The 11,725-nt window shown below is 42.2% G+C and overlaps 1 protein-coding gene across 1 annotated transcript; it reads left to right on the top strand.

The window, feature by feature from the left end:
* Positions 1–62: 62 nt before the first annotated feature.
* Positions 63–3,652, top strand: SIVA1 (SIVA1 apoptosis inducing factor). The gene is made up of 4 exons (XM_078608415.1): positions 63–298; positions 878–1,105; positions 1,963–2,110; positions 3,241–3,652. The coding sequence occupies exons 1-4, from the start codon at positions 181–183 to the stop codon at positions 3,287–3,289; spliced, it is 543 nt and encodes a 180-aa protein (XP_078464541.1). The 5' UTR covers positions 63–180; the 3' UTR covers positions 3,290–3,652.
* Positions 3,653–11,725: the final 8,073 nt, after the last annotated feature.

Here is an 11,725-nt window from a genome sequence, read left to right as displayed (position 1 = left end):
CCGGTAGCTAGCAAATAAATAAATAAAGCGCCCACAAGCGTGGGCGGGGCGACGGTGACGTCACGACGTTAAAGTTATTTTTCGCAGGAGCCGTGGGGCCACGCGCGTCCCTGACTCAAGTTTACAACAACCACCGACGATCATCGCGACTCTTGACGCGCTCAGCAGCGACACGACGCGATGCCAAAGCGGCCCAATCCCTTCGGAGACTGCGCGCCGCTCCAGTGGAAGACGCACGTGTCGCAGAAGCAGCTGAACGAGGGCGCGCAGTCCCGCCAGCGAATGCAGGCCGTGTATGGTACGCGCACTGTACGCACACTGTACTAATGTAGTGCTAAATCTGATGTGATTGTTGTTTTCTCGCGGCTTCCTTTCAGTATCCCCTTTCTAATTAATATGAGTTCGCGCGTTAAATGCTGCCGTGGTGTGAATACCCAGCACATCCATAGGTCGGCGGTTCTACCTCTGGTAGCGGAAGTTTAAATAATCGGCAATTATTTTCAATCTCCCCCACACCGTCTCTAACCAGCCAGCAGTATAAAAGTTTTCTTAGTTCTTTCGGTAAAGTCACGTAGAAGGGAAATAATAAAATAAAATAAAACAAAAAAATAATTCTCACGACGTTTCGGCCACAACGCAAGCAGCCGTCCTCAGGTGAAGAACAGTCGTTCACCACAGTCGATCGGCAGATCAATGTGGGTACTCCCACCTGTTTGGAGACGTTTGGCCGGCGTGGAAGACTCAAGCCTCGACAGCTCCCTGTATACGTGACACTTGCCGGCAAGCTACGTGACACTTGCCGGCAAAGCGACGCGACGAGTGAGCTACAGATCGCAATGCCGCCTTCACACCCCCCCCCCCCAATCACTTGTTGCAGAGCGCACCAAGAGCCTCCTCTTCGCCGGGGCACAGGCGGCGAGTACGGATCCTCCCCTGGCATCCGCCGGGGGGGTGCCAGCGTCCCCGAGGGAGAAGGGACACTGCGGCCCGCCTGATGAGAGTGGTGCCACTATGCCGCGACCCGGGGATGCCGCGACCCGGGGCCAGATGTACCTGGGCAGCAGGGGGCAGCTTCTGCTCAAGCCGCCGGTCGACGCCCAACAGAGTGAGTTTGGGTTGTTGGGATTGTGCGAACGATGAAAACGTCGTGCAGAGAAGCTGCGTTGAGTCGCATGGCTTTTGAAAATTCGATCACAGTTCCCTATGATCTCTGTTTCATTGCTTTCATGGCTTTATTTTGGTGATTTTCGGAAAGTTTTTTTTGGTTTGGCCATGTTTGTTTGTTGTAGTACAGAGTTAGACTGATGGCCTTAATCTAAGTTGTCTTGTGGTTGTTGTTGTTGTTTGACTTGCATCCCACTGGGATTTTTGCACAGTGTTGGTGTACGGTGCTTTTTCTGCAATATTTAGCTGTCTTTTCTTGGATTTTCTGTTTGCACTTAGTCACTTTAAGATGTTTTATTGTTCATGTTTTTTGTTTGTTGCGGTTGCACCCGATTTAAGAGCCGAATGGCTCACAGGGCTATACCTAATAAATACACTTTAACTTGTTTACGAGGGTGCTACGTCGGAGATGTTTTGGCTAATGACCGAGATTACTGCCCCTGCTGATGCTGGACAAGCAGAGCGGCCCTGCTGAGGCATTGCTGTTCCGAACTCAAAATCCGAAGCCCTCAGCCCTCGTACACAAAAGAAAGCGAGTTCCTTCATATTTCATCAGCTGAAATCTCGCTAAGTTTGAATTGGAAGGACAGCTTTTGGGTCGGCACAATGCAAAGAATGTCTGTTATGGGGAGAAAAACTATTTTGGAATTCAGTAGTAGTGCCAGAGACTAGAGGATGATGAAAAGTGGCTTGTCATTGTGACAACATTGTTACAAAGAGTGTGTGTTTTTCAAATGGACCTGTACCATGCTCACCTGCATGTTGCACGCATCTCTGACCCCTTGTTTGCGGACACAGCAAGCACGCACCTCGTGTGCAGCACGTGCACGCGGACCGACGGGGTTCACGGCCGGTGCAGCCGATGCGACCGCCGTGTGTGCCGGAACTGCTCTCAACTGTGCATCGGCTGCGCATCGACCTTCTGCACAGTGTGCTCCGCCGTCGAGTCAGTTGCTACGTAACATTTTCTTTATTTCTGTGTCTTTTATATGATGTAGCATCCGTTCAGAACTGTCACAGAGCGTTGCAACTCTACATGTCAGCAAATGGGCGATGGAAGCAGGTTTCACGGAGGTGCCATCGTGTGTCGGCACTGGTTGTGTGCGGCGTCTTGACCCTACCGTCCCCTTGTGCGTTTTGCTGGCATTGGGAGCAGTTTAATAGCGGCACATGCTTCATAAGTGTAACTGGGCATGACAGTTCCCGTGGTTTGGCGTGGAACAAGAGGCCAGGCTGTTGTTTACCCATTTTTCAACTGTTTGACAGACGAGGCAAGTCGTATGCAGTGCCTTCTCAAATAAGTGTTTAAGGGCCTCCCTTTGACCCCCCCCCCCCACCATGGATGTCTAGTAAAGCTTTACCAAATACGAAGTTTTTTTTTTTTAAGAAGTATCCTGCATTGGGATGTTTTACCAAGTTTTTTGGAGAAGTGTTTTTAATATGGGAAGAAGCTGCATTACTCAGCGAAAACCTGAATATACGAGGGGTTAACACTGAACGCTTCATACTCACGAGTTCATGTACCCAGATGCAATGCTGCTACCTCCTGGCCACCCCCCGCAGCCCAGCAGGCTTAAGTTTCACAAACGTACATAATCCACCCAACCATTGCCTCTAAACTGCTGGATTATAGGGATGGACATCATTCCACGTAGCTATAATCGTTCTCACCTACCTGCTCGTTTGTGTGTATATACATGTAACGGTATACAACTGCCATTAAGCAAGTAATGTCAATACTTATGACCAAATCACCCACAATGTGATAGATCCCACAAGCTCTCAAGGTTTGCTCTACTGCCCACTTTGTCGCCCTGCTACAGGACCACAAGGTGGGCAGTAGAGGGCAGTGCAGGAGAATCCATTGTTGTACTGTACTCCCCCCGCCCCCCACCATCACCAACCCACATTTACCGGTGTGGTGATGAATGGTAAAATATTCCTTGTAACCCTGCATAGTGTGGCCGAGATCGAGCAGTGGATTGACAAAGGGCTGTATATGTGTCTGTGACTGAATTTGTGGTCGTGCAAGCAATGTTTCTGATTGTCTGACATGTTTTTTGTGTGTGTGTGTAGCTATAACAACCACTGCGATGCTGTTTTCTGCTTCGACTGCCGGCAGTAGAAGAGACGACAAATTATACAATTATGAAAATCCATATTGGAGGAACTTTTGATAGTCGCCTTTATTACGCCTTCTAACTTAGGCAGCCATACACTTTATTCCTAAAAGGAATGCAATAGCGTATTCTGACAAAGGCTAAATGTTAAAATTAACTTGTTGTATTAAAAGTGACGTAAAATTCACGGGATTATGTGTAGGGACTATGTATTAAATGCTACTTGTAAATATCGGCATTGAATAAAAGCTATTTTTGTATGTCCATTATGTTAGATGAAGATAAAACTCAAGGCACTGTTGTGGAGAAATTAAAATTGAGTCATGCTGTGGACTGGTTGTTTGAATAAAGTATATTTCACAATAATACTACTTTGAATTCTGTGAATTTCAACTCATTTTCACTAATTCTGTTAATGAAGCATGAATTTAACTTTAAATAGATTAATTAAGAAATTGGAACCTGGTCTATTGATGGAGAGAATGGTGGTGCAGTGGTTTGTGCAATAGAAACGCATTTACCTAATTTCAATCCTGGCTACGGCTACCATCAGTTCCAAGAAGTATCTGAATTTCCTTGCCAACCAGCACTGATTGTAAATGTGAACGTGTGTGATTATCCACATGGCAAACACTGGCCACGTGATGTTATCGATTCAAACCGTCTTAGGATTGTTGTGATCCATTATTTTGCAAGGAAGATGTAGATGCTCTACACCTGTCGAGGGTTATTTTTTGTTCTATAAACCTGGCGACCATTCAATTCCCAGCCCCACATGAACCTCATCATTTATATTGACAACAACCTGTATGGTTCAATATAGCTACATACTATGACGTGGCATGGCGAGTACTTCATCCTGGAGTTGATGAACACGGAGCTGAAAATGGTGATTTATTGATACATTTCTTCCTGTAATGTAATTCACGTAGTATTATTTGGGAAATAAATCGTATAGCTTTATGCGATTGTGGTCATCCTGAACAAAAAGTCTGAGCATGACAAGCAGGCAGCTCTGTGTGCTGTTTCTCCCATTGAATACGAGTTGGGCGTATGGCATTGTCATTAAAATACTCGTGTGCGATGTGCGGGTACGTTAATGCGCAGTTAGCAAGCGGATTCGTACGTTGTGACACCTTTGGCATACGTGGAATGGAAAGATTCGCACCGGCCTGGGCCCTAGAGCTGGAGCAGTTTGGCAATTGGTGTCCTGCTCTGGAGATTGGAGCCGGAGGCTGAGGTTCTGGGTGCAACCCTGGTCCTTGCTCTCGGTGTATTAACCACAGGAATAGGAATATCACGCACAGTCTGCTCCAGACTCGATGTGATGTCACGGTGCACAAAGCACACGGTGATAAGGGGCCGTCCATAAATTACGTCACGCACCTAGGGGGGGGGTGGTCAGACATTTGTGACGATGTGTGATGAGGGAGGGGGGTTGAAAAAGGTGACGTCAACATAAAAATGCGCAACTTTAAATAAATATAGACAACACGTTCTACTCAATTAAATAGACTTTTTAATAAATGTTTTCTCCTACAACATAAAAGTGCAGCGCCACATTAAATACGCACTACAATGACAATAGTTTAAAGCGATTTGAAGCATGTTTTATTTGGGGGGGGGGCATATTTGAGGGGGGGTCTGACTTTTTGTGACGTCGTGTGACGAGGGTGGGGGGTTCAAAAAGTGTCCAAAATCGCGTGACGTCATTTATGGACGGCCCCTAAGTGCACTGAATAAGCTGTCAGGTCCGGGTGCACAAAGCGCACGGGTGTCCACAGCACAGCGCGGTGTCGTCACAGAGGCCAGAACACGATGTGAGGTCACAACACACGTGACAAGCTATGCTCATTAAGAGTCCACGATCTCAGACCAGACATTAACACTTGCCGGTGCCACCCGAGGAGGTGGCATAACTTTCGTGGTTCCAACATTGTGTGGCCAACGGCGGTGAATTACGTGATATCCATTTTAGGAGTGGGTGATCAGATAATTTACTCATAAGCCATATCGATAATTGAGTAAATTAAATATCGGTACCAGCCAAGGTGGCACAACTTCAATGGTGCCATTGTATTTGTTACACCAACAGAAGTAAAATAATACATGATAACCTTTTTTAAATGAGCAGCTGTTTATTTTTTTCTCGCAGGAAACCTGTTTTTGCACCTATCGCAATCACGCCTGTTTGCCCAGACGTTACAAATAAAACATTCCAACACCTCTGCTGTTCATGAAGACAATACATAACTTACAAAATGGATGTTTGTCCCCAAGGCATGTATTTCATACAAATTCTTGCATTTATTCACGCTTGTTCTTCAATGTCAGTGACTTAGTTAAGTCTGGAAGAGATTGGCGCCATCTGTTTTCCTTCTGTTTCTAGCAGCTTGTCTGCTCATGATCCTTTACTGGCAGGTGAGGCAAGTATTGGTGGTTCTGTATTATTTCTGTTCAGTAAAGATATCTAAAGTGTTAACTTTACCCTCAATGTATTGTTCATGTACCTGTTAAGATTATTAGTTCAGGCCAGCTATTACAGGCAAAAATAATTATTTTTGTTCAGTTTGTCAATTTTTATATTTTTTTATATTTTGCTTCTATAAATTGTAAACTTTCATAACATGCACACAGTTATTACCAATAACTTTGTTATAATTGATTAAAATAAAAAAAAAATACTTTTTAAATTTAATAAAGTTCACTTTTACGATTTTATACAAACTTTGCCAAGTAAACAAAGTTTATAATATCCAAGTAGTTCCTTACCTCACTATGTTATTCCTTATTATCCTGTGTTTTCATTATGTATTCACACCAATTAAGACCAGTTCGTGACCTAACTGGCTTTTGTCTAGGTAGTTTTTCAGTCATAATGCCCATTTCATCGTTCCGGACGCCTGTCATATGGTATGGGTATAAAAGTCATGGTAACTACAACTAAGCTGCCACTCCGCAAAGGTTATCATATCAGAATATGTCCCACACACGTGGAGGATTACAAAAACCATTACTAGACTTTGCCACCTCATGTGGTACCAATAAGTGATTTTTTTTTGTCAAAAAAATAAAAAGGTTGTAGCAACGTCAGCTTTGGCCCATAAAACTATAAAAGGGATTTCTCAATTAAACTACCGCGAGATGTGTGAACAAGTGTCAACAAACAGACGATACAGCAGTGTAATTATGCTTCTCTTTAATGGTAAAGACCCCAATACATGAGTGATGCAGGAATATTTACAAAAAATTAATTACAGAGCCACCATTGAACACCAGCATTAAGGCCACGTTGGACATTCATAAAAGACACCCCCTTACCGACTGAAACTGCTTTAATTGGGTGGAATATTGGACGTCACATTAAAAAAGTCGATTAAAACTACATTATTCAGTTAAGAAAAATATAACAAGGCAAAGTACTTGTTTCTATTACAAAACACCATACACCCCAATGTCTTATATTGTGATTTGGTTACTAAAAATGTTCCATGAAGCGAATATGAAAGAACTTAAAAAAAATATACGTCCAACCATCGAAGCAGCTCAAGAAGCAGTAATTTAATAAACAAAGTGCAAATATATATAAACAAAAGAAATAACAAATAAGCATCCCCATTACACAAACAGTGAAGAGCTTACGTAATAAGCATTTTTTAATTAATATTAAAAGTGAAAAAAAAACATTGTTCTGTCGATCACATTTAGAAATAAAAACCGATCAAACGTGCCACTCGCCTTATCCTTAGACTTACAACTTTCGTGACTGCAGGAATTCATATTTTTGGTAATTTCGGTAAAGTCACGTGATAGACAACAAAAAATCAAAATTAAAAGCAAAAAAAACCTGAAGAAGACCGCTTGTGTTGCGATCGAAACGTCGTGGGTTTCTTTTTGCTTTTAATTTAGATGTTTGTTTTCTATCTACGTGACTTTACCGAGAGAACCAAGAATAGACTTATCCTGTCTACAGACACCTTCACAACATCTATGGACACCAACAAACTACTCTTAAAATTGTGAAGTGTACAGCCTTAAATTGCAAGGATTTGTTTGGACCGATATTTAGTATTCTAAAGTTAAGAATGTATGCCAAAGTGTAGGTTTTCCAGGAAGAACACAATGTTGCTTTAAAAAATGAAGATCACAGTATGAAGACATCTTTGGAATAAGCACTTGGCAAATCTTTCATCAGCGTGACCCACTACATTGAAAAGGTCCTTGTATTATCGGGTGGATCCACTCAACGTTTCACGTGTTATATACACCCTTGCTTTCCCCACCCGCTTTGCATGGGAGTAATGTTGCAACAGGTGGAGAGTTCTCATTCGTCTCTTAAAAGGCAGAACTAAAAAAGTAGATATCCTTGGGCTGGAGGGAAACAGTAGTCAAGGCCTTGTAAAAATAACCCTTTGCGTTAAGATACATTTTATTTAGCATCTGCTGAGACCCAAGTTGAAAGCTGCTTTAAAAAGGGTTTTTATTTTCATCCAACAGAACTGCCAAAACACACCTGCGAAACAGCTGTATTAAAAGTTATTCGTAGCAAAAAAGACAACATTACAATATATTGTACGAGTAGGTGATGTTAATGTGTTTTGCGAATAATAAAATGTAACAAGTCGAATACTAATCATCCACGAAGAAAATCTTAGCATGTAATAAATGTACAAACTTACTTTTCTAAAAACTACACTACATTACCAACTACAGCCAATAATAAGTGGACCATTTGTACAGGGGCTCTGTCTTCGGATAACTCAGGCTCCCACATTTTATTCTTAGAACTAATCACCCTAGCAGTATTTTCTATTATTCAATTACAAAACAAATTCATAGCTTGGACAATACAACGAAATTTTATTTATAGATTTGTGAGTACGTGAATTGGTGTTTAAGAGGAAAAAAAACTACGATAACTTAACAGGTATGCCGATACTTATAGATTTTTCTGTATGTACAAAGTGATTTATTAGGTTATCAGTTTCTCCAAATGTAGACAAACCAGGACCAGATGAGCGCAAGTAACCCTATGCTATTACTACATTTTCAGGGGAATCACTGCTCATTCCTTTGGCTTCTTGAAGCCAATCTTTGGAAGGTGCAGCTTTGCTGAACCTGCCGCACCCGAATCGGAGTCGTGCTCGGAATTTGACGAGGACATTCGGACTTCCGGCGCGCCAAAATGGAAGGAACCGCCCTCTACCGATCCGTCAAATTCGCTGCTTCCAGAGATGTTTGCGGAGCCCTTTTTCTTAGTTCCAAACGAAAATCCTGGCAGTTTTATTTTACCTTTGCCTTTCCCTTCGGCATCATCTTGGCCATTGCTCGATCTTGCAGCGAGGTCCGAGCTACCAGAATGTACGCCTAGTAGTGTGGGGTCACACTCGGCACCACCAGATGCATATCCACCGATGGTATAGGAACCCTTAGAGGAAATCCCAATACCTGGACTTTTTGAAGTGGGCGATTTTACCGATAAATGTGCATCATCAAAACTACTCAATGACCCATCACCTCCACCCTTGACTTTAGGTCCTTTGAATTTTACTCTGGAGGATGAAAATTCTACTTCTCCTTTAGCTTCTGGCAAGTCAAGATCTACATCTGATTTTGGCTTGCTTGTTTTTCCATGAAATCCAAACTTAGGCATTTTCATTTTGCCCTTTTTCACCTTTCCTTCTGCACCCTCAATGTTAAAATCTGGGGAATCCATACTGACATTTACATCTGGCATATCCACATCACCTTTAAATGATGGTCCAGAAAAGTCCGAACTTTGGAGGTCAACATCAACTTCAGGACCTTTTACTTTGGGCAGATTAACATCAAATTTGGGAATTTTAATTTTTGGCATTTTAAGCTTTGCATCTGGCCCTTCAATCTTCACATCAGGCCCATGTAAATGTATTCCACCTTCTGGGGTTTTAATTTCTCCTTTCACTTGACCAGATACAGCTATATCATGTGAGCCAACACCTACCCCTGCTTCTGGTTGTTTCACTTGTGGAAGGTTTATTTCAAACTTTGGTAATTTGATTTTTGGCATTTTCAACTTCCCTTCAGGACCTTCAATATCAACATCAGGGGCATTTGCATCAAATTTAATATTTGTTCCTGTATTCCAATCACCTTCAATATTTGAACCGGATATATCAATACCTCCCTTACCTTTTGGCATCTTAAGATTCACATCAAGGTTTTCACCAGATATTTTGGGCCCTGAAATTGCTACAGAAGGCATGCTTACTTTTGGACCTTTGAATTGTCCTCCTCCTCCTTCAATGTTCACTTTGGGTGCTTCAATGTTCACTTTGGGTGTATCCCCATGAAGTTTTGGAATTTTAACATCATAATCTGCTCCTGGTGTAGACATGTCAAATTCTCCTTTTGGAGGGCTGAAGTCTAAATCCACAGTTGGGCCCTGAACTTTGGAGCCTGAAAACCCAAGTTTTGGCATTTTAAATTTAGACTTTTTGGATTTAACTTCAGGTCCTTCAATAGTTAAATCTGGCGAATGGGTATTCACACCAATGTCTGGTGCTCTGACATCTCCTTTTATTTCCAGACCAGACACATCGGCACCACCTTTTGCCTTTGGCAATTTAACATCCACATCAAGATCTGGGCCTGATATATTTGGTCCTGAAAGATTGAAAGATGGCATTTGAAACTTTGGGCCTTTGATTTTTCCTCCAGGGCCTTCTATATCCAAATGCGGTGCACCAACATCACCCTTCACTTTTGGACCTTTAACGTCAATGTCTATGTCACCTTTTGGAAGACTGAGGTCCACATCTACATTTGGACCATGAACTTTAGGACCTGAAAAACCAAATTTAGGCTTTTTAATTTTGGGCATTTTAAATGTTGCATCTGGTCCTTCAATATCAACACCAGGTATGGAAACATCTCCTTCCAGTTTTGGCCCTTTAATGTCAACATCCAGTTTTGGTGAGGAAATATCAATGTCAGTTTTTGGAATGTTAACATCCACATCCACATCTGGTCCTTCTAATTTTGGACCTGAGAAACCAAACTTGGGCATTTTCATTTTGGGTAGATGGAATTTTGAATCTGGTCCTTCAATGCTTATGTTAGGTGCATGGACATCAATACCCATATTTGGAGACTTAAGATCACCTTCTACTTTTGGTACAGATATGTCCATACCCCCCTTTATCTTTGGCATTTTAAGACCCATATCAATATCTGGTCCAGAGATCTTGGGTCCCGAAATATCTATTGTAGGCATTTTAACTTTTGGACCTTTTATTTTTCCTTCCGGTCCCTCAATGTCTACACTGGGTGCATCAATGTCTCCTTTAACTTTTGCTCCTTTAACATTAAGGTCTAGCGAAGGTGCAGAAACATCAATGCCACCTTCTGGTAAGTTTAGGTCAACACCTACATCTGGTCCATGTATTTGAGGTCCTGAAAAGCCAAACTTGGGCATTTTCATTTTGGGCAGGTGGAATTTGGAATCTGTGCCTTGAATGTTCATGTCAGGTGCATTGACATCAATGTCCATATTAGGAGCCTTAATGTCACCTTCTATTTTTGGTGCAGATATGGCCATGCCCCCCTTCATCTTTGGCATTTTAAGACTCAAATCAACATCTGGTCCAGATATCTTGGGACCTTTGATTTTTCCTTCTGGTCCCCCAATATCCATATGTGGACCTGCAATGTCCCCATGAAAGCCTGGCCCTTTAACTCCAATATCTACTTTAGGTAGAGATGCATCAATCTCACCTTTTGGAAGACTAATGTCTACATCTGGAGCATCCAATTTGGGCCCTGAAAGCCCAAATTTGGGAAGTTTGACAGTAGGAAGTTTAAACTTAGCATCCAGTCCTTCCACATCAATATCAGCAGTACCAACATCCAAATCAACACCTGGAACATTAATGTCACCTAATGCTGGTCCTGACACATTAACACCTCCCTTTATCTTTGGCATTTTGACATCCATGTCAAGGTTAGGGCCAGATACTTTGGGTCCTGAGAATCCCAAGGTAGGCTTCTTTAACTTTGGACCCTTAACTTTTCCTTCTGGGCCCTCTATGTCTACATTGAGTCCTGAAAATTCCCCTTCAAATTCTGGCCCTCGAAGATCAATATCTAATTTGGGTGCATTGAGATCAACTTTTGGAGGACTAAGATCAACATCGATGTCTGGGCCTTGAACTTTGGGGCCTGAAAATCCAAACTTCGGCATTTTAAACTTGGGCTTTTTCAATTTATAATCAGGACCTTCAACATTAATGTCTGGTAACGAAGTGTTCACTGCAATATCTGGACCTTCAAATTCCCCTTTAATTTTTGGACAAGATAAATCAGCTTTTGGGATTTTAATGTCTCCTTCAATTGTTGGAAATCCAATGTCAACATCCCCTTTTGGCAAGCTCATATCTACATCTAAGGTTGATCCTTTGACT

Source organism: Lampetra planeri, chromosome 30 (genome assembly GCF_965212315.1).
Source record: "Lampetra planeri chromosome 30, kcLamPlan1.2.h2, whole genome shotgun sequence".
In the NCBI taxonomy this organism is placed as follows: domain Eukaryota; kingdom Metazoa; phylum Chordata; class Hyperoartia; order Petromyzontiformes; family Petromyzontidae; genus Lampetra; species Lampetra planeri.
This window is presented reverse-complemented; position numbering and strand designations above follow the sequence as displayed.

Bases quoted from the DNA above. Each gene is read 5' to 3' on its own strand.
- SIVA1 (XM_078608415.1), top strand. From the start codon at position 181: ATGCCAAAGCGGCCCAATCCCTTCGGAGACTGCGCGCCGCTCCAGTGG. The intron at 299-877 runs GTACGCGCACTG...CACTTGTTGCAG, and splicing joins GCGAATGCAGGCCGTGTATG to AGCGCACCAAGAGCCTCCTC. The intron at 2,111-3,240 runs GTCAGTTGCTAC...GTGTGTGTGTAG, and splicing joins ACAGTGTGCTCCGCCGTCGA to CTATAACAACCACTGCGATG.